General features: G+C 41.4%; 1 protein-coding gene across 1 annotated transcript; it reads left to right on the forward strand.

Moving 5' to 3' along the window:
* Positions 1 to 3,579: 3,579 nt before the first annotated feature.
* mideasa (mitotic deacetylase associated SANT domain protein a) lies at positions 3,580 to 14,580 on the forward strand. Its single transcript, XM_035678831.1, has 13 exons — positions 3,580 to 4,115; positions 4,577 to 6,310; positions 7,813 to 8,028; positions 9,602 to 9,941; positions 10,046 to 10,112; positions 10,228 to 10,370; positions 10,505 to 10,608; positions 10,840 to 10,915; positions 11,051 to 11,139; positions 11,734 to 11,877; positions 12,483 to 12,593; positions 12,713 to 12,876; positions 13,569 to 14,580. Exons 2-13 carry the CDS (start codon positions 4,841 to 4,843, stop codon positions 13,834 to 13,836), a joined length of 3,192 nt encoding a protein of 1,063 aa, XP_035534724.1. The 5' UTR covers positions 3,580 to 4,115; positions 4,577 to 4,840; the 3' UTR covers positions 13,837 to 14,580.
* The last annotated feature ends 2,405 nt before the right edge of the window (positions 14,581 to 16,985 follow it).

The raw sequence follows: 16,985 nt of genomic DNA on the forward strand, positions 1-16,985 counted from the left end.
GAGAGATGAGAGAGAAAAAAAAAAAAAACCCACCTTACATAAAGAGGGAGAAGAGGAGATAGAGAGAAGAGGAGGGAGAGAAACACTACATTAAAGAGAGAGAGAGAGAGAAGAGAAGAGGGAGAGATGGGAAGGGAGATGAGGAGAGAAGAAGGAGATGGGAGAGGAGAGGGAGAGAGAGAGAGAGAAAAACACTACATAAAGAGGGAAGAGAGAGGGAGAGGAGAGAGAGAGATAGAAGAGAGAGGAGAGAAGAGAGAGAGAGGGAGAGAAGAGAGAGAGAGAGAGAAGAGAGATAGAAAGGGAGGGAAAACAACTACATAAAGGAGGAGGAACTGCGCATTAAAAAATGAGCAGCTGTGTTCATGAATAGAAATAAAAGCAGGAGCATCCAGTGAGTTCTGGTGCCCCTCGTAACATATTGGTAACCCTTCACCTAACACACACCACACACACACACAGACAACAACACACACAGACACACACACACGTTACAACAGATGTGTGGGGAGGAGCTCGCAGTCAGATGTAACAATAATGTAATGTCCGTTGCAAATTAAAGAAGTGAAAGCAAGCCAGGCTTTACAACGACCAGTACAGCGAAACGCACTGGCACCAGACAGTGCAGTGAAAAACAAACAGGCCTGCCTGCAGAAGATGATCGATAATAGTAAGGTTAAGAAAGTGAGCGATTAGACCGTGCTTTGGTGGACAGTGGTGGCAGCCGACCTCGATCCTTATACATGGCAAAACTTGAATCAGAATCACTTATTAGGCCAGGGTATCAAAGTCAAAGTCAGGCTTTAATGTTCAGTTTCTCACCTGCAGCAGACATACAAAGGAAATCGGAGGGAGACGTTTTCTCACTCTCCACGGTGATAAGACATTACTAATGCTAAAAAAGATAGACGATAAATATAAAATATACAATAATACTAAAATATGCATACTGTCATTAATTTTATATTATTGTATATTCTGGTGTGTATTATTGCACACAAATAAAGAATCTGACTTTGAGTTATATGTATACAAACAAAAAATAATAACATTTGTAGACAGTATTTGCGATGGCGTGAAGGGAGTGCAAAGGATGCCTGAAATAAATATTGACTTTATGTTACAAGAGGTAGTGGATATGACTGGTATATACAAATATATGCCAGATATACTTATAGCAGCTACAGTATATACTGCATATACAGTAATTACTCCGTACTGCATATACTGTATAATTACAGTATATACAGCTATAGTACAGTATATACAGTATATTACAATATATACAGTATATGCGCAGTATATGCCATATATGCAGTATTACAATAATATTACAGTAAACAGTAAACAATAATACAAATAACAGTATATGCAGTAATACAATATGATACAGACATACATATATGCAGTATATACAAAAACAGATATGTCAGTAACAACAAATACAAATAACAGTATATGAGTAAACAATATATACAGATATGCAGTATATGCCAGATAACTAAATATTTTTTTAACGTATAACATATACCAATATATACAAATAATCATATATGCGTTATTTACTAAATATATCAGCTAAACATTAAGCAGAATACTATTATATACAATATATACAGTATATACAGTATATACAGTATAGTATATGCAGTATGCACAACACAGGTAGATCTAGTGAAGGTGCACAATGACACACATGAAACATGATGATCAGATCACCACATGTGTTTCATGTCTGTGCGTGTAGACTGATTATTATACAACATACATGTACATACTGTAGAGGTTTGAGTCAATTACCTGTCTGCATGTGAAAGTGTTTCATGTTATTGTGTTAATGAATGTGAACGAGACCATGGAGTAAGAGGCAGAGTGTAAATTCATTGGCTGCACATGATGGTCAGTCAAGATTATATCAGCGGTGCAGATACGAGTGGTCCATAGTGTAATAAACAACAAGTCCTGCAGTCAAAACTTTACTTAAATAACATTTTTAGACTCTAAGTGGGGCACTGACTTACGTAGTAGTAGTAGTCGGCAGTAATAACACTTTTATACTGTGCAAAAAACTGCACAGTTTTATGTCTGCAATAAAGGGGAGACTTGTGGGTACATATAGAAGAATCTATTTTCATTCAGATATCCTGAGGTCAGAGGTCAAGGGATTGCTTTGAAAATGGCCATCGCTAAAATGAAGCATAACTGTGGAGCGTTATTAAGGCTTCCCTTCCCAGTGCCACCTCAGGCCCCCCCTCTGGAAACGCCCCTGCTTAAACATCCAGTGTGTAGGATTTAGTGGCATATAGCGGATTGTAACTCCCTTGTTTTATCCTCCCCTTCCAAGCACAAATGAGAAACCATTTAGTGTTTAGTTTGTCCCTTCTCGGCTACTGTAGAAACCCGCAGTCCATGGAAGGCAACCTGCAGCAGCTCTAGATATAAAAGGCTCGATTCTAAGGTAACAAAAACATAACAATTCCTACATTCAGGTGATTATACACGAATGAAAACATTTAATTCCCGGAATAGATCCTCCTAAATGTTCCACCTCAGGCCCTTTAAGGTGGGGTGAGTCCCTCTGGAGAAAGATAGCTGATTGATGAGTCTCACTCCCAGCCAGGGCGTCAAATACAGACACTTTGGATTACGGTAAATGGGAAACAAACAAAGTGACTCAGAGCTTTAGTCACTAAAGGAAGCAAATGTATTAATTTTGCACACGTGACCTTAAAGCTCCAGTGTTTAACATTTAGGATCTATTGGCAGAAATAGAATATAATATTAATAGGTATGTTTTAATTTGTGTATAATCACTGAAAATAAGAATCATTGCATTTTTGTTACCTTAGAATGAGTCGTTTTTATCTACGGACGCCATGTTGAACCGACATGTTCCTACAGTGCCCCAAAACGGACAAACCAAACACTGGTTGTAGAGTTTCAAGGCCACTGTAGTTTCTCATTACCAGGTCGTCAAATACAGATGCGAGCGGTGTTCAGTTAGTTGCAATCTGACACTGAATCCTGCACACTGGTCCTTTAAAGTCCACACAGTTGGCCATTTATTTTCCTTCACATGAACTATTGTGAAAAATATACATTACTTATATAAATGAATAGTACATCAAAAGCATCAGATAGAAGCATATTATACACATGTAACTCCAGTGTTGGGGGCCAACAATAGTATCAGGGTGGTGGGACCTCTTGGCCACCCTTTGGTAGTGCCACTGGAAAAATGAGAATAAATAAATACAACAATTTAAATATCTTTCCTATCAGAAGCAACTCCTGGTCAAGCAGACAACACTCATCACTCTGTGTCATACAACTGTTTAATAAACGAGGAAAGAATTTTCTGAAATATCCAAAAAGATCCAAATGATTAAAAAAACATTTAACCAAATGTGAAGCTCTCCTGTAAACTGGCCCCTGTTCAGTGTCACTTCAACTAACTGTTTCCGTGTGCTGAGCTCGAACCTCCGCTTTCCGGGGCAACCCGGGAGAGCAAAACAAACGCACACGGATACAGCGATAGGAGTGGCCAGACAATCGGATTGGATAACAGGATGTGAGTTGATCTGTTTTGGGGTGAGGCGGTGCGTTCTCGGGGTGCACAACTTTCTGCGTGTTTCCGCAGTTTTCGCAGCTCTTCATCCACTCTGGATAACCCGAAAAAACAGTGAGCGCAGGTCGCGCGGGGCTCTGCGGCGCAGTGCGCAAATCTGCGAAAGTACCCGAACAGGCCGCTGCACGGCACAGTTCTCACACAGCCACCGTCTCATGTGTGGTTTTACTCGTCGGTGCGGGGAGAAAGTTGTGGACATGTTTTCCTCAAGTGCACGGTTTTGACGGATACAGTGTGCAACATTGTAACCGCCGCGTTTAATGAGCACTTCCAGCCTCTGTGCGGACTTTGGATTGTGTTTTCGTGGGCTTGGAAAGTCGCTCGTTCGCCATATTGCGCGCTGTGAAACTCGAGGGGAAAGTTGTCAAGAGAGTTATGACATTTGCTGCGCACAATCTCTTCATGGGGCTGCATGCAGTCGACTTTGATCGAAACCAAAGTGGCTCCATGGAGCTGGCCATGGGGAGCTCTGTGCACCATTGATAAGGTACATACACTGTTTAACTTAATGTCCACTAATGTGCTGTGTTGCCTAATAGTACTCTGCTCTTCGGGCGCTTCCTTATTGCTGATTTTTCTACATAACATCACTGGCTATCGCTCGGGTGATTGCACGAGTCCCTTCGTTTCCTGTATTTCTTGTTGTGCCAAATGGCAGCTGCACTGTAGGCGCCTCCTTGTTGCTGTGGCTGCTCCGCTTCCAAACTTCTTATGCTCGTAACGTCCTCTCTTGCACGCACCTGGACGTAATTATCGAAATATATAGGTTTTGCTCCTCCAAGCGCTTTACACCCAGAGACATGCTCTCTGACTGGTTTTCACTTTTACTGACAGGGCTATTTGCTTGTGTAGGCCTCGATTTCCTCTTTGCTGCACACGACTGAAAAACTTTTGTATGCTTGTCCCCAGAGAAAAAGAAAGTGTCTAACCCCTCCTTTCTCTCACAAGGTCCGGCACCATAAAGAGGATGAGAAGAATGGACAGCAAACCTCATATTTGATTCTGGAAGGAGGGTTGCTTTCTCCCCGCCCTGCACTTTCCTTTGGGATTTACATTTCCTCCCAAATACCTCCGTATACACAATTAAACAGAGAATTCCTCAGCCCCAGGCATTGAAAGCACACTACAGAGGCAATAACTGAGCTGTTTGCATGCTCACAGATCAAGATTGAGAGCTCTGACTCCAACATTTTTGTACCATATAATATTACTATGAGTCTTCCTCCTCAAGTTAATACTGACAAGAGTGGCAAGCATCGGGCTGCAGCCATGAAAGAGCCTGTGCAGCACTCAGGTGAGGTTTATTATGGTATGGGACCTCCGGCTTTAGAGTCGAGCCACAGTGACTCTGCTAGCAGCTCTGGTGTTTACAACCCCGAGAAAGGGCCCCAAAGTCTACCGCACTATCAACAGGCTGCTCCAGTAAAGTGGATGCACCAGGACTCCATACAGGCCCCCGGCTGGTCTCAGGAAGCTCCTGTGCCAGCCTGGGGCCAGAACTTTGGCCCCTATATGAGTGGAGTGAATGTCAGGGGTCAGATGGTGTTCCACAAAGGAGTTCATGAGGGTGTAGCTCTGCCGATGGGGGCAGAAAACCAACTGCCAGGGCCAGTTGAGGCTTATAGAGATGCCACCCAGGCCCAAGCTCAGGGGAGGGGGCTCGAGTGGGAGCAGCACGCTGCGGCGGCAATGCACCAGACTCAGCTGCAGGCCTATCAACACACACACAAAGGTGTGGAGATCCAAGGTCAGCCACATGTACCTCCTCACGCTTTGCAGGGGTCCATGCTGCAGCCCTTCCAGGCAACATTTAGACCCAGCAAGCAGCAACAGTTTTCATCCGGTTATTACTCTGTTTTTCCAGGCAATAAGGGCGTGCCGAGCCTGGCGTACAGCGAGCAGCCTAAAACTCAACAGCAACTGCTCCATCAGATGCAGCAGCAACAAATGCATCACCATCACCAGCAGCAACAGCAGATACATCAGCAGCATCACCTTCAGTTGCAACAGCAGCAACATTTGCAGCAACAGCAGCAACAAATCCAACAGCATCAAATCCAACAGCAACAACTGCAGCAGATGCATCAACAGTATCACCAGCAACAGCTTCAAGAGCGGCAGCAACAAATGCAGCAAATGCAGCAGCAGCAGCAACAGCAGCAGCAACTGCAGCACCAAAATGCACCACAGCAAGAAACAACACAACTTCAGGTGCAACCGAAACAGCAACCGACCCAAAACTTTGTGACTTATCAGCCTCCTGAACCCTGTCCTCCTGACACTGTGCCTAAAGAGGAGGTTGTCCAGTCTGTGGAGCCACAGCAGGAACCAGAGGCTCAAACCAGTGATGTATCATCTGTACCGGGTCAGTGCCCCGAAAAGGTCGCCACAAATCCCGCAGAGCCTTCCGATGCACTGCCGGCTGCACCCCGGCGCTCACGCCGTCTTTCCAGAGATGGACAGTCCCCACTGGGTCCCCCTCCGACAAACATCTGGTCTCAAACAACCAAAGAGCCTCCACCGCCCCAAAACGGAGTAGCAGGCGTTCCGGCTGTGAGAGGAGGGGAAAGCCAAGTCACAACAGGAGTTATCAAGGTCACCAGTAGGAGAAGGAGGGCGTCTAAGGAGATCAACTTGGAGACTCTGGCCCAGAAGGCATCAGAAATGGAGAAACTTGTCAAGGTTAAGAAAATCACTCATTACTCTGCTGCTGTACTTTTAATTTCCTGCTTATTTACAACAAAATATCAATTTAAATACTCGCTTTAGGCTTTACTTGAGGAAGAAAGGCAAGATCAGCTAATCTGTGCATGTATGAGCACATTTACTCATTTGGCAAAGTTGGCAAACAGCTGTACAAAGAGGAAGAGCCCTGTTTCTATGCAGAACTTCTCTATGGTTTACAAAACTCTTTTCTTAGGTCTTTTTACTTGATTCCTACAACTGTCAAAGTGTCAGCTATAGCAGGTTGTTTTACAAGTATGCAGTCGTACTATACAGTACACTGTCGTACACAGATACTGGCGAACCTGAAAAACGGCTATTATTGAAGATTCCTAATTTTTGATTTGAAATATTGCTCTTGTTTTACCGTCGTTGCTATGACAAAAGGCGATACGCTTTAATCTTGTTGTTCAGGATTTATGAAGTTTACATTTTAAGTGGCACACCCACTGCAACTGGCTTCTTTATTTACTCTTACTTGCGTTACTCTTTGTTAAACAGAGACTAAGCACAAAAACCAACTAAATTCAGTTTTTTCTTCTTAGAAAAAGGGCATTTAGCGCTGTCCCCTCGGGGGTGGTTATCATGCTTGTCATATGTTTTTGTGCAGAGTGTGCAGTGCATGCTGGATATACAGTTGGGCAGCTGCATGTCTGCACACCTCCACATTCCTCAGGCTCTTTCCCAGTCATTCAGCAGAGCCAGGGAGGGGCCGAGCTGTCAGCCTGCACAGCCACACACCTACACTCCCCGACACATGCCAAACAGGTTTAATATTGCCATTCACAACCCGGAGCTGCTGTATTGTGGTTAACAAGCACTCCGCTAACCTTTTGCCTGAAGTATAAATCATAAAACTGATTTATATGTTAAACTTCCCTTAGTAGAATTTAGGAAAGCTGGACATTTTATCAGCTTGACCAGAAATACCAAGGAGGCATGTGCACTCCTTTCAATGGAAATATGTGGTAATAAAACTGTAACATTACTGCGGTAATCTGTGTAAACTGTGTTATCCTGATGTTACATTTGACAGAGGCAGCCCTGCAGACTTTTGAAGTTAAAATCAAGCAACTTTTTGCTCAGTAAATGCAAGATTAAAAGTAAAGTAGCCACTAATGAGCTATTATCCATCGACAGCAAACTAAACAACAATCATTTTGATAATCGATTGATTGTTTCTGTTGTTTAGTCAACTGAAAATGCCAAATCTTTGCTGGGTCAAGCATCTTAAGTGGTAGGATTGGCTGCCTTTTATCAGTTTTATGACATTATAAATTAAAAATCTTAATAAATTAATTATTCCTAATTTGCCCCCTAAAATGCCTTTATGTGTAGATGACCATGTACATTCACACAATCCCTTTTCCGTTTTCCAACTACTACCCAAATTTTCCCTGGTACTTTCTCTTTTCCATCTCTCGTCATCTTCTCGCCTCTTTGCTTTTGTGCCTCAACAGGAAGATGGTCCTTCAGGCAGACAGGCCACTATGGTGCCTCTGGTCATCCCTGTATCGGTTCCGGTGCACAGGGCTCAACCAGATCCTCAGGGCGGCTGGGCTCCGGGACGTCTCGTCCCGGGCGAGCGGCTTGCAGGACAGTCCGATCGCAAACCTTCTGTCATCGTGGCTCGTCGGCGATCGCTCAGAAACTCCATGACTGAGAGTTTTGGACAGGTTAGTATTGCAAGGAGAGGACGTTTGCATTGTTTTGATTGTTATTATTGATATCCTTTAGTCAATGGTGAAGCAGGAGATTTCGGGTGACCTTTAATCACTTCCTCTTAACATGTCAATATTGCCTCCAGTGGAACAATAAGTGTTCAGATATGTTTAAGTTCCAACACAATTAAAAGAAACTCACCTTTCAAAGTAAAAGTCCTGCATTAAGATTTTTTTATTTAACTCAAAGTATGAAAGTATTATCAGAAAATTATCTTAAGTATAATATTAAGTTTTACATTAATTAAGTATCTATAAGTGTGTGTTTAATGCAGCACAATCGAGTAATATGTTACATTATCTAATTATTACTGATTTATCAACATGTGAACAGAAATTTTATGTTGTAAATGTACGAAAGGGGGTTAATTTTTAATACATTTGACTATTTGATTTCTTGCTGAGAGTTAGATGAGAGGTTTGACCTCATATCCGTCTCATAGCTCAATATAAAGCTTTTGTCAGCTTAGCTTAGCATAAAGAGCTAGCAGCTAACCTGGATCTGTCCAAGGGTCCAAAAATCTGCCTGTCAGCGCCTCTAAAGCTCACTAATGAGCTCATTAATGTCTATTTTGTTTAATTCGTATGGTTATGTGCTGTACTATTTCCTGTTTCCCCCTGTCTTTATGTTAAGCTAAGTTAACTGGCTGCTGGCTTCAAATGTGCCACTTATATATTTACCTTTTTGTGAAGTAGAATTGTAGGTAGCATAAAATTAAAGTCTTCAAATAAAGTACAAGTGTCTTGTATAATGTTACTTAAGTACAATACTTGATTAATTGTACTTGGCGTCTACAAAAGTCATAGTTGTAGATGTTTATTCAGACATTATATAACTACCCCCTTGAAATGCAACCTCAGAGTTCAAGTTCTCATGAGTGCAAGCACCCTCAAAGAATCCAGCCTTTGAGATTTAGGACAGGAAAAACATCCACTGTGTGTGTGTGGCATGGTTTACACGATAACATGACTCACGTACTCTCCAAAATCCAGAGTTACATGAACAGCTGTTTTTAAACTGGGCGTGTAGGTGGACAATGAAGCCTGATTCAGCAACTGCTCAGTGGACTTATGTCATGGTTGTTAAGAAAGTAATTTAGGAAGAAATGTGTAAGAAATAAGACGTGTAATAAGTGTATTTAGGCCCCAATGCAAGTGGTGCTTTGGTCCAATCAGATGTGGGAAAAGGTCCATGTTAGCAAAGAAGAGCACATTTTAATCTCCTGTGTAGTAAAACTAAAGGTTGTTTTAGTGACAGACGTGAATGTCTGTCTGGAACGTGAGTGACCAGACAGAATCACAGTGCTGCCATCTTGGCCATACCCTTAATTATGCATAAATTCAAGGCTCCTTGTAGAGATTGATCACTTCAGTAGCCAGCCTCGAGTGGCCGTTTGAGGAACTGCAGTTTTTGTTACTTCTGTGTGACTCTTTTTGCCAGCCACAGAGGTTGCCGCTTGCATAAACTAAGCAAAACATTACACAAACTAACTTCAATCTCAACCACCTCAATCCTTTTAATATCCAGGACATGGAAAGCGATCCAGGGCTGGACGAGGATGGGAAATCCAAATGTAAACGCCGACCACGGCCCGAGCCTCTCATCATCCCTCCGCACAAACCATCCACCTTCATCCCTCCACCCCTCTACTCCAGTATCTCTTCATACCAGAGCAACCTGCGCTCCCCCGTCCGCCTGCCGGACAACCCCCTCACTCTGCCCCCGTACACGCCTCCACCCATCCTATCTCCCGTTCGTGAGGGCTCAGGACTCTACTTCTCCACCTTCCTGACAAACATCGCAAGCAACCAGATCCTGCCACCGCCGCCTACGCCCAAATCTGCGTCACGCAGTCTGTTGCGCTCCAGTAAGTCTTAGCTGTTGCAGCTACAGGTATGGCCTGAGACTAATTTTGCTCATGAGGCACTCTCAGATAAAATTTAACAGAGAACATTTCTTTTGTGTTTTCAGCAAGTTCAGATATCACACCTCCTGTTCTGCCCTTGATCACCGATGCCACAGCTGTTAGCCTCGAACCGTAAGTGCGGTCACCTAAACAGGCCTCTCAGGTTATCAGACATCTCTTTAAGTGGAGGATTTGATGAAAATAGCTTGTTCCTCAACTCTCTTTGTGTGTGTGTTTGTACTTACAGGCGCATCAACATTGGGCAGCAGTACCAGGCAGAAATTCCAGAGTTGCAAGATCAACTTTCCTCCCAGTTTGATCAACACAAGGCTGACTTGGTTTGGCTCCCTGTGGATGACTCCTGCCTCAAACCCGGTTATCAAGAGAGGAGTAAGTACCTAAGTTACCTGTCATCCAGTGACCCTTCTTGTCCTTTTCGTCATGTGAGCTTTTTGTCACCATCTCCTCCTCCTCTTCCTAGCTAATTCTCTCAAACTGTTTGTCATTTTGGTTGTTTTTTTCAGTGGAGGATTTGATGAACATGGCTTGTTCCAGTGTGCTCAGAGGCGGAGGAACCAACCAGGAGTTGGTTTTACACTGTTTACATGAATGTGGAGGGGATTTCCTTGTGAGTACAGTGACTCATAAAGCCTCACTCAGCTCCCTGCAGTTCAGTTTGCAGGATTTTAAAGCTAACTTTTTAGTTAAATCAGTTTCCTAAAAAATTAGCAGAATTTGTCAAAATCTTAAAATGTCTTTAATATTAACACATATATATATAATATAACCTTATTTTCACTGTAAATGCATACTTGTTATTGTTGTTGTATAGTTGAAGAATAATCATGTTCACTTTAAGGAAACACTGGGACGTTTGATGCTTCAGGACACAGTTTTCCCCAAAGGCCATCACCTGACACGTTATCACTACTCAGGTTAGCATTCTTCATCTTCCTCCTTCTGTCTTCTTCTCTGATTTCTCAACTCGTTTTTTTTTTTTTTTACACATTTTATCCTCATTCTCTCTCGTAAGCACACAATAAATTGCACTGCGTCTGATTTACTCACAGGCTCTGACTGCTGGACTGCAGAAGAGAAGCGCTACTTCAATAAGGGGATCTCTGCCTACAGGAAGGACTTCTTTATGGTGCAGAAATTGGTATGCTCTATAATTTCACCCTGCAGCACGAGCGATTATCAATCAATGTAAATAAATAATAATTTAAAGAAAAATGTATTAAATGAGCTCTGTGTAGCAATTTAACAATGATAAATCATTAACACATTCATTTTTAAGCATTAGTATAATTGCTTGAAACAAAAAAAGAACATTAAAATACTCTGCCGTTACTGGCTGCATTTTACAATATACAATAATTTTACAATAAGTTATATTTAAATGCAATGTACAATGTCAGGACGAGGCTGCTCTTCATCACAAACACCTAAAACTTAGGGTTAAGTTCCAAAACATGCAAAAAAAAAAAAAAGAAGACAAACAAATCTTGTGGCAGGAAGTAACTGGATTTATGGTAAATGTGGTCTTCATTTTAAAGAAACAGTAACAACACCACTTCTAGCACCAGACAGAGGCTGCCACTCATCTCTTCTATATCTTCTTATTTAGATAATTAATTATACATTATTTATCATCAGTATATGGTTGCTACAAATGCACATTGTAAGAAAAGGTTAATTAATGATTTTAAAATTCTGCATGTGTATGTTTGTTTTTCTTTGGACTGGTTTAAAGGTGCAGACCAAGACTGTGGCTCAGTGTGTTGAGTTTTACTACACATACAAGAAACAGGTGAAGATCAGTCGCAACGGGATTTTAACCTTTGGCCCTCCAGATTCACCGGTGGAGAAGCACACCGAGGCCGTGGTGGATGTTAAGGTAGACCCAAATGTACAATACTGATGTGTGGTAAAGCATCAAAGGTAGTCAATTAATATTAGGGTGATAACAGTATTGAGTCCGATACCGATCTTATGTACTCATACTTGTCATCATAAAACTACTCCGATACTGCACCAGATACCCCTTTACGGTGGCGTGACTTTACGTAACCTCTCGTTAGTTGAGCAGGGAGGCGGAGGAGGAGCAATGTCAGCAGTTTGGAGATATTTTAAGCAACTCTTACAACAACATTAGCAACATTTAATTAGTTACAGTCAGAAAGTGGGAAACATCTGATGAAATTAAGAAAAAAAGTAATTGTTAGAAGTGTAATGGTATTATTAAGTACTCATATCGGTACTCTGTATCGGGATATACCCAAATAAGTACTTGTATTTGGTCTAAACAAAAAGGTGCATCCCCAGTTAATGCTCTCGAATGTATGTGCTAAACAGTATTTTCATTAATTGAGTCATGTCACGAGAAAGATGAGTATTTCATCTTTGAGGAGGAGGGTCAACATATGGTCATTAGACAATTTAAGGATGGTTCTTATATTTTGTGCAATGATGTGTATTTTTTTGGTGTGATTCTTTACGCAGAGTTCACAGCAGTTAAAACTGGTGGATGGAGACGAGAAGAAGGACATGTCTTACGACCACGAGAGCAGCCAGCGGGCGAGGGTCGCTCAGTCACTACAGGCTCATGACTATGTAAGTATTTCACTACATGTTCTAGCATCTGCAAAGCAGTTTGCTGGCTCATAGTACCCCTCACACAAGAGTTAAACACAACTCCAACCATGTTTTTTTTGTTTTGTTTGGGGCTCCAGGCAGGAACAATTCTGATTAAAGAGCCGAACACTGTGAACAAGGAGGCTCATCACCCAGCAGCAGCTCACAGGCCTCGGGCCGAGCCTACAGCAAAGAAGAGCAGGGCGCCGGTAAAGCCCCCGCAGGATCCTGACGCAGAATTCCCATGCAAGAAATGTGGCAGGTACGGACCAAATCATCACAGATGTTTACTTTGTTTGCGTTTATAACTGAGTGATACAGTGTGTTGGTTACAGTTACAGAAGTTCATCACGTGGTTCACCTCTTGTGTTGATCTTTATAAGGGTCAAAAATATGGAAACCCAAAGTTTGTAATTATAGATAAAACTAGACATTATCGAATAAATAATAAAGAAAGAAATATAGATAACATTTGTTGTGTAATTAAAACAGACATTTTGGGGGGAAAAAGACATTTAGAAAAGAAACTGCAATAAACTCTTATTGTGAAAATAAACAGGGTGAAATAACATTTTATAGTATGAAAAAATATTTTTTATTTGATTATTTATTGAGAATGTATTTATTTCACAATACCATTGTTACATATTATATTTTCGTACGGTTTTATATGAATTCAGTGTTGTCTGTGGTTTAAACTGCTTTACTTGTACTTATAATAATGGTTTTCAGTGTCAAACACAATACTCACAACATCTGCATGTGGACTTTGATTGATTAGTGAATTGGTTGCACAACTGATGCATGCTCCATCTCCACTGGATATGTTCTAGCCTTTGACTCCAAATAAGCCTGAAGTCATTACTGACAAGGATTTTGCCAAGTATGCCTTCCAATTCAGTCCTTACACCAAAGTTTAGTCAACTTCACAATCATTTTCTTCTTGTACCACAGGGTGTTTTATAAGGTGAAGAGTCGAAGTGCCCACATGAAGAGCCATGCGGAGCAGGAGAAGAAGGCGGCAGCGCTGCGTCAGAAAGAGGAGGAGGAGCAGGCGGCGGCTGAAGCTCGGGCCAGGAGGGCGGCGGTGGTGGCAGCAGCAGCAGCGGCGGCGGCGGCTCATCAGGGAGGAAATGGGAACGGAGTGACGGAGCAGGCGGAGGTCAGCAGCCAGGAAGACTCATCTGAGGCAGAGGATGACAACGATGAAGACTGGCACTGAGAGACAAAGAGCAGGAGAGAAATCAATGAGAAGATGGACTGATGGGTAAAAGCAGAAAGTGGAGATGGAGATCGAATCAGAGAGGGAGGGAGAACGATGCCCAACGGAGAGAAGAGTGAGGTCTTCCTGTTAACCTTCACACTCCCCTGGCTGACACCGGCTCTCTTCAGCCGGGCAGTCACACTCCGGTTTCACACATTTGTATCTTTTAAATATTCAGAGGAAGTTTATTTTTTTGTAAATGCACTTATTCCTGTACGCTTCTGCTTTTTTTTTTTTTTTTTTGCCAATATTGCCTTTTTTTATATGCTTTATTTAATTGAATATATGTCAAAATATTATACATTTTCATTGCGTGGACTTAATGGTTCTATGATATTTCATTCAGATAATCAATCAGGGTGCCTGTTTAGCAATAAAACATCAAGATCAAAGCAATCTTTTCACTTTATAGTCGCAGCCCTTTTAAATAAGTATAGAGTAAGAGCTTGTATTTAAAATCTTTTTCTTAGGAAAATAATGTGCTGAATTTTGCAGATTTCCATGAGACTTTTAGGTTGGTTAAACACTTATTTTTTACAAAGGGACCTTTTGAAATGAATATGTACAAAAAAAAGTATATATGAGATTGCCATATATTTATGATACTGCATTTTGCAATAATTTTGGTAATATAAAATCTAATCATGTCAGCTGCAATATGACTTGTGAATTGAAACGTTTATTAAAAATCTCTACTGAGAAGCATGTCTTTATTTGTCACTAAATGGTTGACGTATGACTGTAAGACGTTGTTGCTCCAGCAGATGGAGGCAGTGGTTCACTATGTTGAAGGATATTTTCTCTCACACACTTGGTGGTGTGTAGATTTTGTTGTCTGTTTGGATTAAGATAAACTTGTAATTCTTAGTGGAGCCATTTGTCATTTTACCAAGCTACCTCCCTTAAATCTTCAATCTTCTTGCTTTAAAGTGCTGTCCTTACACCAACATCTTTATCTACTAAGCAAGAAAGATTTACCACTATAAAATATAAATCTGAAATGCTGCATTCGTAGGTCTGATTCAGTATGCTAGACAGTCTCCACAGGCCTATCATTTTCAGATTAAGGGCAGGAAAACCAAGTCGTCTTCAGTCACGGGGGGTGTGGTGAAATTTGGCATTGATCGGTGGTGACATAACTCAGCCATTTAAAGAGTGTGCTCAGTAAAGGGAAGTGTAGCCTGTCCCTCCTCAGGAGATGAGATGCAAGGCATATTGCCCCGAGATCACTGAGGACAATGTGGCCTTCTGTCTCCCACTCTTCACTGACAAGTTGGACCTTGACAGCTCTCATTTGCTTTCCTGCTCCTGCAAAAAGTAGCTGGTGAAGCTGAATTACACACACATACGTCACTGCTTGTGGAGCCGAGACCGAGAGGAAAATCCTCTGACCTTGCTGCTTTCTGTGGTCCCTGGATTTAATGATCCTAATGGAACTTAAAGGAATAGGTGACCACAAAATGGAAACGTAGGGTAGTCATTATCACTCTGTCCGGTTCAACAAACATGCAGAGTTAGTACTTACTATTACATCTTCACTCAGCCTTGGTACATGGGTCGCCAGCTCTACCCACTGAGCTAACCGGCGCCCACTCATTTGAATTTTGGCAAGAACCTTTATATGAAGTAGGCTCTATAAGATGCTCAGGCCCAACTACAGTATGGTGGTTGCTGTTGTGATATAACTGACTCAGAATGATGTGCAATGTGTGACAAATGTGGTTGTAAATAATATTTTTTTCTTTGTCTATCCTGAACCGTACAGTTTTGTGTTTCAAATAGTTTCTGTCCTTTTCTGTCTCTCGTTTGTTATATTGACAATCACAAAGTTCAATAACATTTGGTTTTCTATTAATATGAACAAAAAAAAGAGAGCCAAGACATAAATAATTTAAGATGGATCAACTTGAATAATATAAATCTTTATGTTGCCGTTTTTGTTCCTTTATATTATTAAAGTGAAAGTAGTAATATCTGTTGGATAGCGTTTAATCACTAATATACACAAAGACACAGTTTATTCTGTAAACTGACATGGTGCTATTAGATACTAGTTGGTCCGAAACAGGATTGTTGTCCTCTGCATANNCCCCCCCCCCCCACTCCACCCTAAACACAACACAAAGCACAACTCTCTCTTTTCTGACCCTCCCAATAATACTAATAATTTAGTACAGTCTCTTAAATATTTTGAGGAAGACAGATTAATTTCAGGCGTAATCCTGCAAAACAGGGGGAAAAAATAAAATAACCAAAGAGATTTTCATTTGATTTTATGATTTTCTATTCCTCATGAAAATTGGCAAACTAAATAATGACACTAGGCCGTAATTTATGGAAATATATGGTTGTCAAACATAAAGTATGGCTGCTTATTATTGACACATTACAGATCGTGTGTTTGCAGTCAAATGCAACCGACTGTGTGGCGCATTCAATGTCCTCCGAGGGGTCCTTTTTTTGTCCCGGGGTTTGTGATGAAGCACTGGAGGTTTGCAGTGAGGATCAAATGTCTTCCCTGAGCAGTGGGCCTACTAATAAGGCCCCATTAGAAACCAAGCTACATGGACACAGCAAAATAGGTTAGGGATAGAGGATACGATGAAGACATTACATAGCAGACTGGTGCGGAGCGATGGAGACAAGCACAAAATGCTGGATCAATGTCACTAAATGTCTGGAAGACAAATGTGAAGATCGATGGTTCTCCTTCAGCAGGGTTGAGGATAAATCTGATGCAAAGCAGAAATGTACATTAAGATTATTTATGATCAGCCACTCAGCTATAAAACTTTGATCATTTTCTGGGCGTGGACCTGTGAGGCTGCAGGTCAATGTCATTCTTGCAGTAAGTGCAGGGACACAAACACAGGGCACAGTATAAGGCCTAAAGAGACTGCACATAGATACGACATATAGACCTTACAGGCTGTTTCTGAATTTGTGGGGTTAAAAATAACTGAATCAATCATTGATACATTTAGGATTTACCGTTATATTTCTTATATTTTTTCTTCCATATTCTATTTTCAGTTTTTTAATTTATATTTATGCGTCTTTACTTGCAGTACTGGCATTTTATCTTTTTTTAATATATTTTATATATA

The sequence above is a fragment of the Morone saxatilis genome, unplaced genomic scaffold (genome assembly GCF_004916995.1).
Source record: "Morone saxatilis isolate NCDOM2014 unplaced genomic scaffold, NCSU_SB_2.0 Contig7, whole genome shotgun sequence".
Lineage (NCBI taxonomy): Eukaryota > Metazoa > Chordata > Actinopteri > Moronidae > Morone > Morone saxatilis.

Excerpts from the sequence above, each read along its gene's own strand:
- mideasa (XM_035678831.1), top strand. The coding sequence starts at position 4,841 with ATGAGTCTTCCTCCTCAAGTTAATACTGACAAGAGTGGCAAGCATCGG. Across the intron at positions 9,942-10,045 it reads ACGCAGTCTGTTGCGCTCCA|CAAGTTCAGATATCACACCT; the intron begins GTAAGTCTTAGC and ends TTGTGTTTTCAG. Across the intron at positions 12,594-12,712 it reads CACTACAGGCTCATGACTAT|GCAGGAACAATTCTGATTAA; the intron begins GTAAGTATTTCA and ends TTGGGGCTCCAG.